Raw genomic sequence first — 21471 nt, forward strand, 5'->3', positions numbered from 1 at the left:
GTGAATCGGGGTTGGACGGCTGGGTGTAAACTAGGTCATTGTAACGAATTGGACAACTTTGGTCTCATTTTCCGAACACGAAGATGAACCTCTTGTCTTTAGTCTTCATGATCTCTACTCATTGATCAACATTTTCATTTTTATCTTAATGAACTACTCATGTTTATAATATATTTTTCGTTGTATTGCAAGATAAATATAAAATTCAAAACAGATAATAAAATTATTTAATTAAGCGGGATAATATATTGGAATGAAAAAGAAATATAATTTAAATGCGCGATATATGCTGTTATTTTTCAGCGACAATTACCGATAATGTTGAATCATCAATTATCTGTAGTCGATGATACAAACCCTAATGATTACATCCCCCAACTCTGACACGTGCGATGACACTTATGCAATATAACCTCAAATCGAGAAATGACAATTGTAGAGAAACGCTGAACATTTCATCACTCAAAACCAAAAAGAAAAGAGAAAAAGGATGGCAGCTGGAGAGAAACAAACTGCAAATGAAAAAGTCAAACCGGTATTTTGTGAATTGTCTGCTAATGACTTAGAACCAGAAGTTACGCAGATCGAAAGCTTGTGTATAGAGTGCGGCAAAAACGTATGTAATAACCTCTACTTTAGGATATCCTATTTACAATTTATTCAGATTATTTAGAATATCTAATAAATATATATAATAATAATATAGAATATTATTTAGAAGTATTTTTTGCGGTTAGAAGATACGTTTGCTGAATGATTGTTTCAAATATTTGTCTGCAGGGAGTTACCAGGCTGCTGTTAACAAAAATTCCATATTACAAAGATGTGGTACTTATGTCGTTTGAGTGTGAGCATTGCGGTTATCAAAACAATGAGATACAAAGTGGTGGGAAGATCATGGAAAGAGGAATTAAAATAACGTTACAAGCAGTAACGCCACAGGATCTAAATCGTCAAGTAGTTAAGTCCGATTACACTAGCATCCATATTCCTCATTTAGATTTTGAAATTCCTGCACAATCCCAAAAAGGTGAAATTACAACGGTAGAAGGAATTATCGATAGAAGCATTAATGCTTTGGAGCAGGATCAATCTAGGCGTCAAGAAGAATTTCCAGACACTGCGGTTGAGATAGATTTATTTATTAGCAAATTACATTCGTTGAAAATACTAGACGAACCATTCACTATAATGTTTGAGGATATCTCGGGAAACTGTCATGTGGAAAATCCAAAAGCACCAGTCAAGGATACTCAGTGTAATATAATGTATTTCAAAAGAACGAAAAAGCAAAATCAAACGCTGGGAATTTACTTGGACAATGAGGATGTTTTACTGAAACCTATACAGGAAGGCGAATATCCCTTGGAACAAATCGAGGGCGAAGTATTGTCGTTTCCTACCAATTGCCCAGATTGCAATAGCCCTTGTGAAACAAACATGAAACTGACAAGTATCCTTTACTTATACAATAAACATTTTAAATATAGTATTTCTTACATAAGTAACTTTTTAGCTTAAAATTAACATTCTCTGGCCAATGAATGGTATTGAATTATTTTATGACATATCACGTTTTTAAATTAACTATATAAAACTGTATTTTTTCATATATCATATATATGTACAATATATCAAAAGTATATTTTAAGTAACATTCAATTTTAAAAGCATACATTTACGCATGGAATTTTTTCTTAATAAAATGTACTTAAGATATACCACACTTCAAAGAAGTCGTTATAATGGCTACATTCTGTGAATCCTGTGGTCATAGAACTAACGAAGTAAAGAGCGGAGGTGGAATCGAACCTCAAGGGGTCCGAATTGAAGTAATGATAACGGGTAAGGAAGATTTTAGTCGCGATTTGCTGAAATCGGAAACCTGTGACATGGAGATACCCGAGCTCGAGCTGGAAGTCGGTCCGGCTGTCTTGGGCGGTCGATTCACTACCGTCGAAGGAATCATAGCAGCGATGAAGGAACAATTATCTTCATCTACGGCTCTTACTGGAGACAGCAGTGACTCGGAAACCGTAGGAAGGATGGAGGCGTTTATCGCTCAGCTAGGAGAAATTTTAGACGGTCAAAGGAAAGTGACTCTGATTTTGGACGACCCAGCTGGAAATAGCTACGTGCAAAGCCTGTGCGAGGAGGGGCCCGACGAAAGATTAAGTATCGCGAAGTACGATAGAAGTTACGAGCAGAACGAGGAGCTTGGGCTCAACGACATGAAAGTCGAGAACTATTAAATTCCTATTAAAATAGACAAACATGTACTTCAGAAGTATCTTTAAGAGTACAAACATCATCAAAGTACATCCAGAGAAGAGAAATGGATGAAATTTTCGTCGCATTAAATTATCATTGTCGCTGTAACAAAACTCTTATTGTTGGTGCAAGGACATGGTGCAAATACAAATTTTATATCATTTTCATCGAATCAGATCAGCTTCAACTTAATTTCCTTTTCATTATATTTCGTTAGTTTCATCTTCGCCTGTATGCCTAGAGGAAAAAAGAAAACGATGATATGCTTTTGCTACTTTTACATTATGATATAATTTTTGTATGATGATGACTACTGTTAGAATCTTGTTAGAATCATTACTGAGTAATTCTATAAAAGATATATATTAAAAGATACGTGGCATACACGATCGGTATTGCGTCGAGTTTTTTCAAGGCAGGCAATCGTTTTATGACCTGCACGCGCCACGATTCAACATCCATGTTCTCGCATATGGGATTATTGATGAACAACAAATCTTGAAGATTGGGGATTTCTTGCAGACGATTAAATTCTGCCCAATCCTTTACCAGATTGTTACCCATGTACAGAATCTTAAGTGCTTTTAAGGCGCTAACGCCTTTAATCTTCTCGATCAAATTGTAAGATATCCATAATTCCTCTAAATGATCTCCAATCGCCTCTAATCCCGAGAATGTTTTGATATTATTCCGACTCAATGATAAGATCCGTAAATATTTCAATGAACCAATACCGCTAATCCTTTCTATCATGTTCGTCGATAGCGATAATTTTCTGCGAACATTCCAAAGGAATTATTTAATCGATATATCGTTTTATCTCTAAATGCTTTATGCGTTTTATGTAAATTGTAAAGAAACGAACTCGACGTTGATCAACAGTGCTAAATTATTGTCCATTCTTTCGATCGGAGGCCATTGGAAAGATAAAATTATCTCTTTTTGCTCGCTCGCGACAAGCCCTGTTTTTTCTTCCCATCTTTGAATAGCCTCTTTGCACGTAGTCGCTTTAGCCTGATATAATTTTACTTTCACGAAAAAATATCAAAGACATAATTGTATTAATTTCAAAAATATATTTAAAATACATTACCATGACTTTTTTTCAAACAGGAGTTAACTCGAGCCACTAATTTAAACTGATTATCGCTTTAACGAATTAAATTAACGTTACGTTGTCGCATTATAAAGATATCAATGAATACATCGACAGATGTGATAATTCTTTTAGATCGATTCGATTTACATGTAAATCTCGCGCTTTTGAAAATTTGTACGCGTGCATCTAGTTACCTTGGTATGGACACCATAGACCATGACCATAAAACATTGTAAGATGTCACATCACGATATGTAAAAATACAAAATATTAAAATCTGAAAAACAAACCGATTATTGTCATAAACTATAAGACAAAGGGAGAAATATAAATGTTTTATTATATATATCGTTAATGATTCCAACAAGAATTAAAACCAACAGAATCCGTGAGAGAAATGATTCAAAGTAGAGGCTGGTGACGAGCTTTACCGGTGACCGCGGCATGCGGATGTTCACGAACCGGCGGTTCGCCGATGGCTGCACCTGATCTGGCCAATGGCCGTCGCGAACGCACGCCGCGCGTCGGCTCGTTGGTCCGCCAACTACGAGATGCGCTGATACGCGCAACTGACCGAGGCTGTGCTCGCGGGCGTGTATCCGATTCGATCGTGCGTTCCCGATATCGCCGACAAAATGCCGAACCGGTCGAAAAAGGACAAGGTACGTCCGCCACGATAGTTCGTCGTCACGTCATCGCCGTCGCCGCCGTTGTGTGATCGTTTATCTGGCTGCGCGCGCTCATAGCTCGACTAATTCGGTGGTGGTGGTGTGCGAGACGGAGAGGAAAACGGAAAGACCGAGAGAGGAAGAGAGAGACAGAGGTAGCGGTGTCTTGTTGCGCGCGCGAGAAAAAGCGAGACCGAAGGCGTCGGGGAGAAAGGACCGTCGCACGCGCGCGCGTATGCGAACGCAACGGAGAGCGATTGGGGGGACAACCCCGACGGGCGAACCTCTCCTCAGGCCATCCGAGGATGTAGCGTGACTCCGGTTTCTTGACCCGATCCCGATTCACGCGCAAGGCCGCCCTCTGCTCGCTCGACGTCACTTCGGTTCCCGTCGCCGTCGACTGACCGGCGCATCAATCGCCGCGCGCGTTGTGCGATCGGCCCGACCCCGTGCTCGGCTCGTCCGGTCATCTCGTGAACGCTGCACGTCGCTGACGACGACAACGGCGACAACGACGACGTCGACGACAGTTACTACGACGACGCGCGCTGCTGCTAACTCGGCCGCGTGCACGGAACAAGCGCAATGGTAGTATACGTCTCTCTTCTCCGTGTGCTTTTCTCCTCTCGCCTCGTGCATTTCACTGACGCTCTCCTGCCTGCCTGCCTGTCTGTCGTTCGTTGTTCCACGCGTCAATATCGCGAGTGCGAGCGCGAAAGCGCGGCTCTCTCTACGCGCGTCTTGCACAGTGCCTCGATACTCATTTCGCTTCTGTTCCAGGAGACGGCAAAGAGCGGCAAGGACAAGACGAAGAACGGCAAGGACGTCGACACCGTTGACGAGGTGAGGTTATATTGTCGCCACATCTGGCTTGGCCACTACCCCTACCGCTCCCGTCCCTAAGATTTCTGTCATCGCTGATTGTTGGTATCCACGAGCTCCATGTACTACGGAGCTCGTACCTTTGTACCGTTATACAGCAAAATTTTAGTCCTGTTTTGGCTAATAGAATGTCTGCCTCTCCGTCTAGCAGAAATGTCTTAGCAAATTTCTCGCTGACAGATTAATCCTGCACGGTCGATTTTACATCCTGTTGTATTCTCATATCTTTGCTTGTTCTATGTCTGCTTTTGCAGTGAAATATGCACACATATGAGCATGTGACGGCACTAGACATATTTATATAATTTTAAAAAGTGTGCATTTATATACACATCCATTTACATACACATTTTTATAGAAAACATAATTATGGATTACGTCGTATGTCATGCTTGCATAATTAATGCAGTACTTGTAACTAAATCTAACTTCTTGAAGTTATATAACTTTTGTCATGCCATTATAAACAAATAAGCTGTATGTTGTATTTTACCTCAAAGTTTTGCAAATACTGTGTAAGAATCTTCTCATATACTACAGTTGAAATACACTGACAGAAAGCTAGTTAGATTTAAGTGTTACATCTTGTTAGCATCATTTATTTGATCAATTAATAGCTGTGTTGTTATTTCTTAATACTTAGAGCGATGCACCATTCTTTTGTTTATTAATTATCGTTGCTAGAAACGTTAAGCTAAACCAGAAAAGTGATCTCTTTTTTCAATGCTTGTCAAGAAATTTTATGATACGAGGAAGGTCCCAGATAGCCAAATCTGTAAGGGCAGATTTTATGTAGTATCTGCTACAGGCTCGGTCAGCAGCTTGCTGGCAGAAATACGACAGGTGCTGCTAGCAGATTATAAGCTGAATGTGGACACAGTCTGTAGACCTGTCGGCAGATCTGTCTCCAATCTGTCCTGCTAACAAATTGTTTTACTGGGTTATTATATAAAGAAAGATCCAGCTGAGCCTTCCTTTTTTCTGTTACACAAAATTCGTACATATGGATTCCATCCATAAACTACTTTCTAAAATAGCAATGATACTTGTCGCATTCTCTTTTATCGTCTCTTACCATAATTTCAAACTATCGAGCGATAAATATATTTTTAGCAGCAAGCTAAAAACGTGTTGCAGCACCTGTCCTTATATCAAAAAAGCATTCGCGATTGATATCGTTCAATGAGCGATCGGACCGCGAACGTTACTCGTCGAGCAACAATCGAGGAACGATAGTTGTCTGTCAGAGTTCAAACGTACGGTGCCAGATGGCGCACTTGAGACGTCAAACGCCCGTAATGAAACGTCATACAATATATTTTTTTACGATATACTCGTGCCTGCTAATGCGAATACCACACAATAATTTTACACATCTCGCAGATATACGATCGATATTGACCTTTAATTTTGCACGCAATAACGTGATATTGTACGTGTGTGTTTCATATTACATAGGGATTCTTCTTGCTCAATTAAACAATGATTAGAACAGGTGATTTGAAATTGGAACATCTGATTTTATGATCTCTTGATGTCTCGTTCTTGTTATTTTAATAGGAAAACCAATATAATTATAAAAATAACAGCGTTTCTGTTTATATATATATATATCGATCTGATGGATCGATATATAAAACAATTTTAGAGAACATTTCAAAAGAAACAGCTAACAAGTATTTTCAGAGATTTTAAATAATTGGAAGAAATGGAATCGCTCGATCAATTCTTCCCCATTTTGTTTCGTTAATCGATGATCGCAAGAAGACATCAATGACAAAACCAGCATTGATTCCGCGCCAAATGCTCCGCGCTCGCACGCACGTTGCATATGTCGTGGCCCGCGTTATTATTATAGATACGTAATTATACTTTTACGCCGCGTGATCGCGCGATCCGCGTGTCAAACTTCAATTAATCATGCAAGACGTGCGCGAAAACATTGTGTACACAAACTGTGTAAGGCTCGTGCACGATCTTGCATGTGCGAGAGTTACGCGAGATCGATCTATCAATGGCGCATCCAGCGATGTAGCACGCATGTCCGACTGGTGATATCGGCGGTCTACCTGTCGACGGCTGGGCGCGTGACGCGACGCATACGTGCGAGACGTCGCACATGCTTCTGAAATAGGTATCGCGCGAAATCGTGACAGCTTACGGCGTAGTCGCGATGCGCTCGAGTGGAAATTGCAATTTGTATGCTCGCTCGAAGTGATGCAATTTGCGCGCCACGTGTAAGCGCCGGCACTTCATAAAAAGAAAAAAAAGGAAAGAAAAACAAAACTGGACTGATAAACGCACACGAACGAACAAGGCTGCCGCCTCGATTTACGTTCATCATTTCCATCGTTCAAGCACGCTTGCTTGTTATTCAAGGATACCTTTTCAGATTGTTAATTACACGGCGAAGTATCTGACCGCTTGTCGCTCGAAAGCTATTGGACAATTGGGTATTAAAAGTCGAGGAAAAGTCGAGATTCGTAGGTGCATGATAAGACCTCCGTTTCGAGATATTGCGTCGCATTAACGAAGCTTCGATCGGAATTCGTAATAATCGAACATGATGATGATCGAGAGCACGTGACTTCTCTCACTTATGTCCATGTTTATTTTTAATGGATCGCAGATCTAGTGGCAGGTGCAGCACTCCGAATTAATGGGATGACGCAAAAATCTCGATCGTTCCGTTCACCCGGTAAAACCAACCGTGCGATAGAGAACACGGCGCCTCTTTTTCTTTCTCTCTCTCTCTATTTCGAGCGACGTGTAAATAGAAAGTGCGCTAATAATAGGCAATGGTGCATTCCAGGTTCTGTGTCGCGTCGGGCCGCTTATTCGGCGGCTCGAGCAGCGGGTCCAGGTGATACTCGCGCGAAGTTAGAATCTCCTTTTTTCATAAACAGTGAGACCTCGAGGCGAAAGAGGATCGACAGGCGCGTGGAAGGATGAAGAATGCAGAGAATGTCTGAAGTCGCGTGGAATTCGCGAAACATACTTGGAATTTCTCGAAACGCTTGATCGATGAAAACAATCTTTTAGCTACTATACGCCACTATAGTTCCGTCTATGTCATCTTTTGAACGATACGCCACTACTATAGTGGCTCACTTGTTGTTCTCGCGTTGAAAGCCACGTACATTATTTATATGCCATGGCAACGTTCTTCGTTTGATGTGATGTGGGACTGTGCGTAGTGTTCCCTGTTTTAAGATATATCACACAAGATTATGACTATTAATTATTAAAATATTTGTCTTCTTATTACGTCGTTATGGTTTTTTCAAACTTATTAATTGAATTAATTTTAAGACTTATTTTGAGCCGTAACTTTATTCTAAACGTAAATGTATAGTGGAAAGCACCAGACTGTGATCGCGATATTACGTCGTTTACGCACAAGTCTGCGGAGAGGCTCGTCGCACAGGGATACCGCTACGCAATCAGACCCGTAGCTAAGACGTTCAAATCGATGGCGTGAAAACTTCAACGGAGGAAAAGCCGCAATCGGCTGTGTGCGTGAACACACGCATGTACGTGATATACGTATGCGCGTGTGTACCGTGAGAAATGAAACGTAATTCCTCGTAATTGGCGTGAGGGTTAAGGTCGTACGTGGCGGCCTTGAACGATCGGCGTCGATCGGGCGGCGGCGACGGTGGCATGCCGCGAGAGCCGATCGCGCTCGCCAAAACTTGCGGTGTGTGTACACGAAGAGTGTCGCAAGTGGCTGGCTGCTGCGATTCTCGGTCACGAGTGCACGCTCGCCGCTCGCTTCTGGCAGTGCGCTCTCGTCGCCGTCGCCGTTGCCGTCTCCGTCTCCGCGAAGCGCCTCTCGGACGATTTCAGGCGTCACGACGTCGGCGACGCTGTCGTTTCGCGTTTTCTTTCATCGTCGCGCGACGTCTCGCGTATTTTCCTCCATTTTCTTTTCTCTTTTTTTTCTTTTCTCCTTCTTGCCTTCGTTTTTCTCGCTCATTAGCATCGCGACGGGCGACATTCTCGCCCGGAGAAACTCTCTCGCACGCGCGAGAGAAAACAGTGTCGCGTGGAATCTTTCGAATAGAAACCGGAGGACGGAGAGGTGACGTTTCTTCTTCTGTACTGTGCATCGCGAGTAGTGCAATCCCGAGTGCAGCGTCGCGCGCGCCTTTGTCCGCCGACTAGAATCAGCCCACGAGAATATTCCGCGGTGGACAGCCGCGTGGAGAATATTTATATCCCCTCGCGGGGATGCCGCGAATTCTCCCGAGTTCCTCGAGAAAACCCGTCGGCCCGTCTTTGGCGAATCGCGATCTCTTTCTCCGTTTAATAGATAGTAATCAGTCAAAGTTGATCAATGTCTTATGTATGAGATAAATAAAGCTCAATTCATAAAAAGACATGTTTTTTATCGTATGTAATCGTTGCGAGAGTTATCCATTTTTTGGAATATACGAGTTTTTGTTTGTAATTAGAGCAGGTGTAATCTCACGTTTATATCTTGAGATTAGTAAGATTGAAACATAAAATAAAAAACTAATTATGCGAGATTACAATCTTGATTAAACGGCATAATATATTCATATGACATGATATTTTCTCTGAAATTCAATTAATAATAGTAGAAATTAGATCAAGAGAAAATATAAGTACTTGAAAAAATTAAACTCCATGGCGAATGAATACGTTATCGGTACCGGCCTTAAATTATGTCACGTCAAGCTTCTCCTCAAGATCGGTACTCGGAAATATTGAGTTACAAAACATCGCGTGAGACGACCAACGAGGCAAAGACAATATTTACTCTCTCGTCACTTTCGATTGTCGACTAAAATATTCGCAAGGTGTCGGATCCGGTGTAGAGGCTGCGTCGGTTTTTCCTAATCTTGGATAAGACGGAGCCTACTTCGTCCCCAGACACTTCGTTCCGCCGATTTATTTTTGTACGCACGTCCGCCTTTTCGCGCGCAAAGTAGTTGCTAGAGAACCGTCGGGGCCTATTGTAAATAGATCGAATGTGACACGTGCACTCGTCATTAATCGCTGACATGGTTTACCTCGTCAATGGCCGAGCACAGGATTTTGCAATAACCGTTACCTTACACTTGCCTCGAACGCGAAAACACAAATACAAAGAGTGAATGCGATTATGGTTCATCAGCCTAATTAAAATGAAATCGAATAGAATTATAACTGGAAAAGTCGATAGTACTGAACGTGCCACAAATGACGCGTAGTCTGATGTCGCATCTTTCTCAGAGATAAAATCTTTCCGCGAGATTTCGCGCTGATACGTCTGCTACGTCGTGGAGAAGATCAATTCTGTACTTGGGATTTGGAAGAGAAGTGCCGGCCCTTTCGTGGGACACTTCGCGCGGAGTATTCTTAGGCATGCATTCGGGGATGTACTCTCGGTTGCTGGCGGGAGGAAAACAGATATTCCCGATAGTCCGCGAGGTGGATTGGTTGTTTGGTGGTTGTGCGATTGAGATTATTCTCATCGTCCCGTGAGAAGGGAGGTTCGCGAATGCGAGAATCATGTTGCACCGCGACGCCGCGAGACCGTTCCTCCTGCGGCGACCTGTCGCGATGTGTCGATAGTGATTTTCCTTTCCGGGCCGATCGTTGTTTCGGAGTTCCTAAACTGGAATGCAGAGCAAAATGCAAACGTTCAGCGGACTCGCCTTCGGGAATGTGTTCAAGAAGAAGGCAGGTTTCTCATGGAGCAGGACTCCCAACGATGTGTTCGCTTGTCGATTTAACAAACTAAGATCTTTCATGTGTTTGCTGATATGCATGAATTTTTTTTTTAATTTTAAAGTTTTCTGTGAACTTTCTTTCGAGATATATTCGAGTACACATCAATATACATTAAATGAAATGATTATCTTCTTTACATGGTAACTATGCATATTTTCTAGGGTTTTTTTATTGGATGTAAGGTTTCTGAATGCTATCATTGATTTCTTTTGGTAAGATAAAGTGCGCTCGTGTGCTTTTATTTGTCTTTGTTTAGCGTGCGATAATTGAATTGCAGAACCTTTACCGATATACATTTATTGGTGTATATCAGATGTAATCGATATGATAATTTAAGATATAACAAACTTCTTAGTGTGTAATAGTTTTGTCATTGTACAAAGTAGCAATATTTATAGATAAATGCATATAATCAATCTGGCATGTATTGATTATATACTTGTAGTCCTGTTGAGAAGCATGATGTAAATACTAGTTTAAACTATGAAATATCTTATAACTTAATAGACTCCAGTTATAAAATATCAATATCATGATGCTGTCAGTAAGCTTATTGAAGCAAAGGTCGATGGCTCTTTAACTTATAGCAACTCTCGTTCGTAGATTGACAAATTGAATTAAAAAATTGATTTAAAAGTTGAATTTATAAAATTCGATCTCTAATTACATGTTTTAACTGTACCCCATTTGATCATTATTTTTTCATATATCTTTTTATTTTCTAAATTTTCTCTTTTAATATTTTTATTTCGCATTCTATATTATATATAATATTATGTGATAAAAAAATATATTTATTATATATTTTTACATTATAATATTATATATATATAATACCGAGTGCGAAATTGTAGTTTGTAGTATTTTGTTCATCTTATATTTATAAACACTAAATTTATTTTATTTGTTTATCTTATTTATTTATAAGCGAGAGTAGTAGCAATTTAACAAAGTAAACAAATTTGATTGGTTCCAACTCAAATTGGAACACGACTAGTTCCGTTGAAAATGGAAATAATAGTTCTATATCAAATGGGACCTTGCACATAATTACCCTCAATTACAAATTGCATTCTTCATTCAAAAAAATGAAATGGCCTTTGATGAAAAGGAAAAATGCCGTTAGGAAGATAAAAGGTGAAATGCATTTTACATGTCTTTCAGTCTGTCGTGCAAAACTTTTTGTTAGAACAAGAGCTGTAATAGCTTGTAATCTCTGACCGTGAACTTCAATACCGATCAACATCTTCTCATGTAAAAGCATTTATAGGCCATTATTTGTTCGAAGTTAATCAATCGGCAAAAGTTGCTTCAAGTACAATACGCTACGAAAATAACAGTTTATGAGCACATTAATTACTGAAAGTGATTACAATAAGAATCGTGTTATTTATCTTGATTCAAAGCAAATATGTTTCATAATGATCGTTATCATTACTGCGAAATAAATTTAATATTATATTAAATAATTCTGAAAAATATTTTCTCTGTGAGAATGTTGCAACATACACGTATATCTTTCTGTTATTTTAATATATTTTAATATTTTAATCTAACACATATTGGTTTGGAAAAATTATTTTTGGATATAATACACAACTTTATTGTTTCTTGGATAATAACTTTTTAAATGTTTCAAGACGCAAGATGTGGCTTGAGACGAATTTATTAGATCTTTCGTTGCAACTTCGCGAAGCAACTTTTTCACATTGCTCGCTTATGAGACCTTTTACGAGCTTTTTAAGCTCTCTCAGTAAGGGCAATAAATACTGATTGTCATTACAAAATGTATAGTACCGCCGACTTTGTTTATTGAGCATACGTGTTTGCACGCACATATCCTCCTGAAGATACACTGAGAACTCAGGCGAGCGACGATAATTCCGCAATAGTTCAGTAGATCATAATTACATCTATTTATATTCGCAATCTGCAGACACGCAATGCGCTTTTTATATCTTTTTTTATTGTGCTTTATTGTCCTATCTAGCTCGCACATATACTACTTATTATCGTACGCAATATGATGCCAACAAAGTACACTCGTTTGCGAATAAGTGAATTTACGAACACTTTGCGGTTCCATGGTTTTAATGATGGTGAAAATTAATTAAAGAGATTACGTATGTACGTGCAGTGTTTTGGATGCATCGTGTCGTATAGATCATGACGTAGATATGATGTAGAGACCGACGTTACCTCCCTCGCGTTCCACTTATGTAATATTAATCTGATCGGCGTGCGATTGTTTGTGGTCGATCGATCACCTGCGGCCGGCACGAGCATGAGTACGAATGGGAAGATGAGCAATCGTTGATTAAATCACTGTTACTGCAACATTTGTCCATTCTAATTATTTACAGGTTCAACATTCTATTTTTAACGTATCTTTTTAATCGTCCGCAGGCAAACAAGATGACCGGAGGACCTCCGGTGGGCAATGCACCGCCTCCGCCTACGCTCATCAATAAGATCAAGTATCAACCTGGTGGACCTGTAATTAAGAAGGATAAACGACAGAGCAGCTCGAGGTTTAATATATCAAAAAATCGGGAACTGCAGAAATTGCCTTTGCTGTGTGGTGAGTCATTTGCATATAACGAAACGTGCGCGTTAACCCTAAACTTGGCAATGTATCCTGTAAGATATACGTCTCTATTTTCCATCGTGCATAAATATCGTAATTTCTTATTTACATTTAAAGTATCTCATGTTGAGATTAATGTAGTAATAGTATATCTATATTTAGCGTTTTATATACTGCCATAAATTTGTTGCTTATTCGCAAGATAAAAGATAATATTTTTTTCTTATTATAATATTTTAATAAATCAAAGTTTATTTTAAATTATTTCTCTCGCCAAATTTTGGGTTAAACTCTTTGCAAATAAAAATAAGATTTTCTCATTTGAAAAATAAAAATAAGATTACCTCTATTTCGCTTAATGTAAAACGTGACCATTAGACATAATGGAATAAGTCTAGGCATCTCTTGCTCGTTGGTAATTCAAGTTTTAATTAAAATGAGAAGAAAATTTACGTGTGTCGCGTAATATATCTATTTACGTGACATTTATTTATTTACATTATACTTGTTTTGCAATTTCCATACTTAGCTCAGGATATAAAATCAATAACAACGTAAAGGAATCATTATACAAGAAACTATTCTATATTGCGCCACGATTAGACAATTATATCAGACTAAGATTCGAAAAAGCAAATCAGCGGACGCCCACGTTACATGCAAACAAACAGCAGAGAAATAGACAAGAGTCGCGAGAACGAGAACAAAAAGGAAAAGGAGAAAAGAGAAGAAAGAAAAAGAGGACGGCAAATCGGTCCTCTCTTGCCCTTTTCCAACATGATGCCGGTCAATCGAGGTTGCGAGAGTACCGCCTACGTCAGAGTCTATCGATTGCGTGCGACGGGGGTCGCGCAGGCGCCCGGATCCCGCGGTTCCCCAGTTTTCCCAACGTAAACAGTCGCGCGTCGTCCCCGCCGACGTTTCGGCGTCTCTTTCCGATTCTCTCTGGCCGTTCCCAGCAGCCGACACCGCGCGCGGCACCCTCGCGGGAGCTCCACCTGGCCGCGGCTTTACCTGTACGGAACCTCGGTAGAGGGTGTATCGACCCCGTGACCGATCGAGGAGGATGACCCGCGGGATCCCGGCGAGAACTCGCGAGTTCATCGACCCCATTGCCACTTAGGCGAATCCCGCCCCTTTCGCTACCTCCCCTCATCGCGCTTCACCTCCCGCCCCTCGCGAACGCGGTTACCAGGTTCCGGGGACCTGCAAGTACGTGCCGCTAGTGCTCGCCCGTGTTTCGCGGGGGTGGCTTCGCGGCGCGAACACCCCGACAAGAGAAGAGCCTTGCCTTCTTCTGGCCGATCGATTGACGGTGGACGAAGCAACAGATTGTTGCGGGCGTTAAACAACGTCAAGGATTAGCGGCGAGCCAATGCTGATGAGCAAAGTGTTCGTTGTTACTGCGAGCTAGTGAGAGAATTCAATTAAGAGCGGATGTGATTGATGCTCAAGAAGCTTGAAGGGCTTTATGATACAAAGGACACGTTGATTCGGGGAAAGAGCATTGCCGTTTCCGAGTAATGAATTTCGCGAAAAATGTTATAAACGCTTGATGGAAATTGATTTGGTTCGTAAAATTCAGCGATGGAAAATTACAACGTATCGTGCAAAATTTAATTTGTACGTCAGTTTGAACATTTGTATGTAAGATCCTTCCGAATAATATTGTATGTGCTGACGCGTAATATCACTCCGCGCGAAAATAGTTTCGCAGTAGAGAATCCACGTTGATTTACATCAAAGTACAGTTACGTTTCTGCATGGCTTAGCAAAACGCATACGTTTCCTTCGCGAACAGTGCGGAAAATAACGTGGGAAGAGCTGGTAAAAGTGACGGGCGCGATTTGTCGAAGGCTGGCAAACATCACGACTTTAAGTATAAAGTTGTATTTCATCGGTGGATTATAAATACAATCATAAATTGCAATTTATTGAACTGCTTGAACTGAGGTTTTTAACTGGCCCGATAATATTGTCTTGAAGATTGAAGAAAAAAATCATACAGACAGAGAGAATCTCTATGTCTCAAGTTTAACATCAAAACTAGATCATTCCTGGCGAAACCAAAGTGTGAACGAATGTTGCAAAAAAGTACTGAAATGGAACGTGCCGCTTAATTCCAAGTGTTAGAGAAGATTCGTCAGTGAGCGAAGGGTGTGCAAGTGTTAAAGTTACAACGCGACTCTGCACATATCATCGTGGCGATGGTTCATGTTGGTGGAATTAGCCCATCTCTGGGCGGTGCTCTACCCAAAAGTCCAAGCTTTCATCAGGGTCTTGCTTTGGCGACAGTATTACCGCAGGAGTCAAGCAAGGCTTACTCAGTGACGTTTGCGCTACACTATCAACCTCTGCAGCCTCTCCTAATTGGTAAAATTATTCTCTGTCGCTTAAATTAGTCTTGCTTGTAACTGTCAAATTTAAAAACCTTATATTTAGCAGTTTAATTCCTAAAATTAATGTGTACATATCAAAAGATGTGTCATATATCAGAAGAATAGACGCCCGGTTGCGCCCGCAAAATAATGAAAGAGGAATAAGTAACGCAAACAGGATGTGTTCACGTCATATTCGTACATCAATATTCATATAGACTAATATGATTAAAGCAACACGGTGCGATTAATGTATTACTACTTGTAATGTAACTGTTTGTTACGTATAGAGCTCAAATAGTCGTGCACGACAAACACAACAAAAACGAAACCTACTTGACACCTTCATATGCACATATATTCTCTTTCTTTTTATCTCTTTCTTCCTCTCTTTCGCTCTCTTTCTTTGTTCTTATTATACACATACATATAAATACTCTAGCCGATATCCTATTAAGGAAAATGATCGCGCTTCGGCGTCGATGGTCTCTAGGCGTTGTTACGGTTGCCGAGCAGCAGGCAGTTTATTAATTAACAATTAGGCAGTCTCATTCGCGAGAAGTTTACACATCTTAGGTGTTCGGAGCGAGTCGCGACTCAAGGCAAAGACCTCCAGGCGTTGTCGATTTGTGCGATTATTATATTTCACATATCTAAATATACCGATCCGTCGCAATCCGAGTCGAGTCTTTAAGCGTAATCGCGAAGTCGCAGCTCAAGGCTTCGGTCTCTAGGCGATTTCATCCAGCACATTATTAAACTTATATTTTGAACAGACTGTGATATTGTTGTGAGGCGCCAATAAACTTTTTTAAAAATACGAAATCACAGTGTGAATACGAAATAATATTCATGCTGACATAAAACATTTTGGTCGTCTTCGCCTGGATGTAATTTGATGTGCATGCCAAATTTTTATTGTTATCGGTTCCGTTCCTGGAGGTAAAAACTTGCCCAGTGCGGCGCGATTAATCATCGGCTATCTGATTTCAGAAACACAGCAGGGAAACGAGCGGGAAGAGCTTTTTATACAGAAGCTACGACAATGCTGCGTCCTCTTCGACTTCGAGTCCGATCCACTATCGGATTTGAAATGGAAGGAGGTAAAGCGCACTGCCCTGCACGAGATGGTCGAGTATGTAACCAAAAACAAAAATGTTATTACCGAAGCGATATATCCCGAAGCCGTGAATATGGTAAGCAATATTCTAATATACTCTGCATAAGAGCGTAAAGATTTTCCTGAATATTCTTTTTCTATTCAAAAATGCAACAAATGTAAAATCGTGTGTAAGTGCTAAGAAACCAATCTCGTATACAAATTGAAATAAGTATTTTGTGTAATAAAATATATGACAGTAAATGCAAAGCGAGAAAAACTAAGGAAAAAATCTTGAATTCGATTAATAGAAATGGAAATATGATAAAATTGATATTATAAAAAAACAAACAATTTTTTTTGAGGAATTTGCGTCATCTTGTATTTTCGAAAAAGGCACATAAAATACGGGTAGATGAATGATCTAAACCGGTTGATTTTTTGCCTTTGTCTTTGACCTCTTCTTTGTCCTGAGGCTGAGACAAAATTTGAGAAATGTCACTCAGACAAATGAAATGCTTGCAGTTTGCCGTAAACTTATTCCGGACGCTACCACCATCATCGAATCCTAACGGCGCAGAATTCGATCCTGAGGAGGACGAGCCGACGTTAGAGGCGGCTTGGCCACACTTGCAGCTGGTCTATGAATTCTTTTTGCGACTACTAGAGTCGCAGGATTTCCAGCCGTCCATAGCGAGGCGCTACATAGATCAAAAGTTTGTTCTGCAGCTGTTAGAGTTATTTGATTCCGAGGATCCGAGAGAGAGGGACTTCCTCAAGACGACTCTGCACAGAATTTACGGGAAATTCCTGGGACTCAGGGCATACATTAGGAAACAGATAAATAATGTTTTCTATCGATTTATATACGAAACGGAGCACCATAATGGCATCGCGGAGTTGCTCGAAATCCTAGGAAGGTAATAACATCAAGTTCAATAAAAGTACACGAAACGTAATATTAAGGAGATCCTGGAGTCGCATTATCGACGGAATAAGTGAGTGTTTCTAATAAATCTTTTCATTGGTCCAAGTTATTGACACGCATTCTTATGTGTAATTGTGGAAAAGGATTTGTTGTTTTATGCAACGAAAAAAAAGTTTCATTGGAATGAATTTCACGGTTTAAAACAGACGACTCCAGGATCCGCTTAAGATGCAAGATGCAAATGTACTTCATCGACGTTACTTTTTTTGCAGTATTATTAATGGCTTTGCTCTGCCATTGAAAGAAGAGCACAAGGTGTTTCTGTTGAAAGTTCTGTTACCCCTGCATAAAGCTAAGTCATTATCCGTATATCATCCGCAACTAGCGTACTGCGTCGTACAGTTTCTGGAGAAAGATCCGTCGTTGACGGAACCTGTGATTAGGAATTTGTTGAAATTCTGGCCGAAAACACATTCCCCTAAAGAAGTGATGTTCTTGAATGAACTCGAGGAGATCTTAGACGTCATCGAGCCAGCCGAATTTCAAAAAGTGATGGATCCATTGTTCAGGCAATTAGCCAAATGCGTGTCGTCGCCGCATTTTCAGGTAAACATTTATGCGTTCTCGCTTCGTTCCTGTTGAACGTTCCATGTTGCACGCTCGTTGTTTCAGGTGGCCGAAAGAGCTCTCTACTATTGGAATAACGAGTACATAATGTCCTTGATATCGGACAATTATTCTGTCATCCTACCGATAATGTATCCAGCCTTTTATAGAAACTCCCGCAACCACTGGAACAAAACGATCCACGGTTTAATATACAACGCCCTGAAACTCTTCATGGAGATGAATCAAAAAGTATTCGATGAATGTACAACGCAGTACTATCAGGTACATTTGCAGACAATAGTTTACGTTCTCAGTATGCGCATGTGTCGATTAAACAAATTGCTGAACCAGACTGACCGTACTTAGCATTGGGCAAAAATGCTAAATGATCGAACATCATATTTACGATTAACATATTATTCTATTCTTTTTACGTTCATTTTTCTTTAAAACAGGAACGTCAGCGGGAGCGAAAGCTCATGAAAGATCGTGACGAAGCGTGGATGCGCGTGGAAGCGCTTGCAATGAAGCATCCGAACTATAACACCATGAGTAAAGGCACAACGAATAATAATACATCATACGTGTCGCCGCAACATATAGACAATTCGCCACCCGACGAAGATGGCGATACAGATCAAATTCCGCTCACTTTGGAAAAGATAGAAGCTAGAGCTAACGAGGTATGAATCGATCTATTGACGTTGATATATTTCCCATCTCGTCCGTTTCACGTCTCATTTCCGTATTTCTGTTGTTTGAGATTTCGATGTTTTAAATGTGAACGTTTTGTGACGCAGGCGAAAAAAATGACAAACGTGAACAAAGTGAAACCGCTTTTACGAAGAAAGAGCGATCTACCGCAGGATTCGTACACAATGCGGGCGTTGTCCGACCACAAGCGCGCCGATGAATACCTTGTCACGCCACCGGATCCCAATAATTGCTAGTCTCTACCGCAACCTCTTCCCATGTATCCTCTGTTTTGCTGTAGCAACATCGGAAGCTAGTTTTCCCTTCTAGGGAGAGAATGGCGATAAAAACCGAAAACGATCTGGCTCCCATACGAGACTCTCTCACTTGTGCGAAATCAATAATACCGTACTGTTATCTTCTAATGTCACATCATATCGTATTTATTTTCCTTAATGGAGAGAAAGGAGCGTCGATTCAAAGGGACGGTGCATAAGCACTCGTAGGAGCTTACACGAGGGAATTTCGTATTTCGTAGAGACGCATTGTATTTATTTCTCTTCATCTTTTTTCAAGAGCAAGAAAATTTCAGCTGATAATGAGGGAGAGGAGAACGTATGTAATAATCACCGTTGTTGTAAAACGCCGCGCATATAGTAAGCGAAGTAACAGGGCCCTAAACGCATTATTCGTAGAATCTCCATTACCGAAAAGGCACTTCGGGAGTGTTATCTTCTGCTACGTTTCAACAGTACGATTATGTACGTAAACGAGATAATTACGAGATAATGTACGTAAACGAGATACTGTGACTGTAACGGATTTGGTATATTCTACGAGAGATTTTATATACAGATACGGTTACGTGCGAGAATGTGATCGAAGAATGTAGACATATGCTCGATGTTGTCCACACTATTACGCTATGCGAGCTTGTTGTGTTAACACCTTGCGAATGACGTTTCCATTTATGTGCAAATGATATATATATATAAATAAATAAATAAATATAAATATGATATACATACATAAATATACGTAATTGCTTTAACACTACAGGCTCGTTGTAGTAAAAAAAGGAAGCAGAATGAAGAACATAAGGGGAAAAACACGCGACGGTGCGTGCGTCATCTTAGGATGTATATGATAGTGCTATTTTAAAAATAATAGAATGCTACGAAAAAAAACTTTGGATACTTCTGAGTGTACTACTTTTGTATCTGTTGTGCCTAGATGCCTGTGGAATGCATTCACGGAACAAACAAAAAAAAGAGTACGGGACACAAACAGCAAGATTAAACGGCGAGTTTACATGTCGCTTTGCCAAATATAATCGGTATCACAGGATTTCAGTAATGCTTGCATAACGTGTTGCGTTATTAACTCTCATGGATCTTGAGATTAATTAAAAGATTATACTGTTGCGGCCAAGAGATAAAAGGGAGGAGATGAATAAAAAGAAAAAAAGAGGAAACGAAAGAGAAGAAAGATACATTTAGTCCATGCGCTGCTGTTAGCAGGTTGTTACGTTAATAATTGTCGAGGATACCTTGTTGAATATAGATATATAATAAGCACTTATACATATATTAAATACTAGAAGATTAAAGCTACGGAGATATAGATTTAAAAAGATTATTTACTTATTAATTATTCCTACTCGAGAGAAATGGCCATTTCAACTAATTGATATTGATTAATGATATAAATATCATTACAATTATTAGTTACTGTATTATTTTTAGTGACAGGACATATAACGACGAAAATAGAATAATAGTAATTCTGTAGTAGCTGATACATGCGGCATGCCTTGAATAATTATATCTTTCTGGAAACCTGCGTTTTCCCGAATTAGATCGGTAATAAATAAATAAATCACGCAATTTCCTAGAAACGACCATTATGTTAGAAAAAGAGAGGAGAGGAGGGGGGGGGAAGGATGAGAATTCTTATTAGAATACGCCGCATGCAGCAATTCGGAACAACATCGAATAATCTCCGCGAATGTAAATGTATGCGCTTTTGCAGAAGCTTAAATCGAATGGTAGAGAGCTGGGAAAGAGAGAATAATCGTAATAATGATAAGAATATTAACAATAATAATGCTGTTATTAAAAAGAGTTAGAATTGTCGGGAGATCATTTCATATATAATAAAGATCACATCAATCTTGCATAGTTTTCGTGGGAGTTTTTTCACACGTATTACGTGCATAAAACACGATAAAAGCTTTCGTGTTCGCATTCTTTTATTTATATTTTATTCTTAGTCGCAGAAAGTATTTTACATAACATCGGAAACCGAATTCATCGAAATACATGATGTAATATCGGTTTCGATCTTGAAGCTCAAATTTTTAATCGGGAAATCGAAGTCCAGAATTAGTGATTACGCTGCACACTGAACGAAACGCTTTCCACTCGTGATTCCGAGCGCATTCAAGAATTCCCAGTTAAATCCACAAACGTCTGGCATGATTGCTACGGGTGGTTCCAATATCACGCAACATTCG

General features: G+C 40.0%; 2 protein-coding genes and 1 pseudogene across 5 annotated transcripts; 2 read left to right on the forward strand and 1 right to left on the reverse strand.

The window, feature by feature from the left end:
* Window positions 1-91: 91 nt before the first annotated feature.
* Window positions 92-2441, forward strand: LOC105276064 (zinc finger protein ZPR1). Its single transcript, XM_011333397.3, has 3 exons — window positions 92-616; window positions 781-1453; window positions 1717-2441. The coding sequence occupies exons 1-3, from the start codon at window positions 491-493 to the stop codon at window positions 2250-2252; spliced, it is 1335 nt and encodes a 444-aa protein (XP_011331699.2). The 5' UTR covers window positions 92-490; the 3' UTR covers window positions 2253-2441.
* On the reverse strand, window positions 2276-3893 carry LOC105276063 (annotated as a pseudogene).
* Window positions 3894-3934: 41 nt separating this feature from the next.
* On the forward strand, window positions 3935-21133 carry LOC105276061 (serine/threonine-protein phosphatase 2A 56 kDa regulatory subunit gamma isoform). Of its 4 annotated transcripts, none has more exons than XM_011333394.3 (9): window positions 3935-4032; window positions 4819-4881; window positions 13069-13243; window positions 16621-16823; window positions 17252-17646; window positions 17927-18260; window positions 18327-18545; window positions 18719-18946; window positions 19064-21133. In XM_011333394.3, the coding sequence occupies exons 1-9, from the start codon at window positions 4006-4008 to the stop codon at window positions 19211-19213; spliced, it is 1794 nt and encodes a 597-aa protein (XP_011331696.1). In that variant the 5' UTR covers window positions 3935-4005; the 3' UTR covers window positions 19214-21133. The 4 variants fall into 4 exon arrangements, with proteins under 4 accessions (XP_011331696.1, XP_011331697.1, XP_019886187.1 ...); XM_011333395.3 differs by lacking the exon at window positions 3935-4032 and adding an exon at window positions 4085-4626; XM_020030628.2 differs by lacking the exons at window positions 3935-4032; window positions 4819-4881 and adding an exon at window positions 8766-10611.
* Window positions 21134-21471: the final 338 nt, after the last annotated feature.

Source organism: Ooceraea biroi, chromosome 9, assembly GCF_003672135.1.
Source record: "Ooceraea biroi isolate clonal line C1 chromosome 9, Obir_v5.4, whole genome shotgun sequence".
Classification (NCBI taxonomy): Eukaryota; Metazoa; Arthropoda; class Insecta; order Hymenoptera; family Formicidae; genus Ooceraea; species Ooceraea biroi.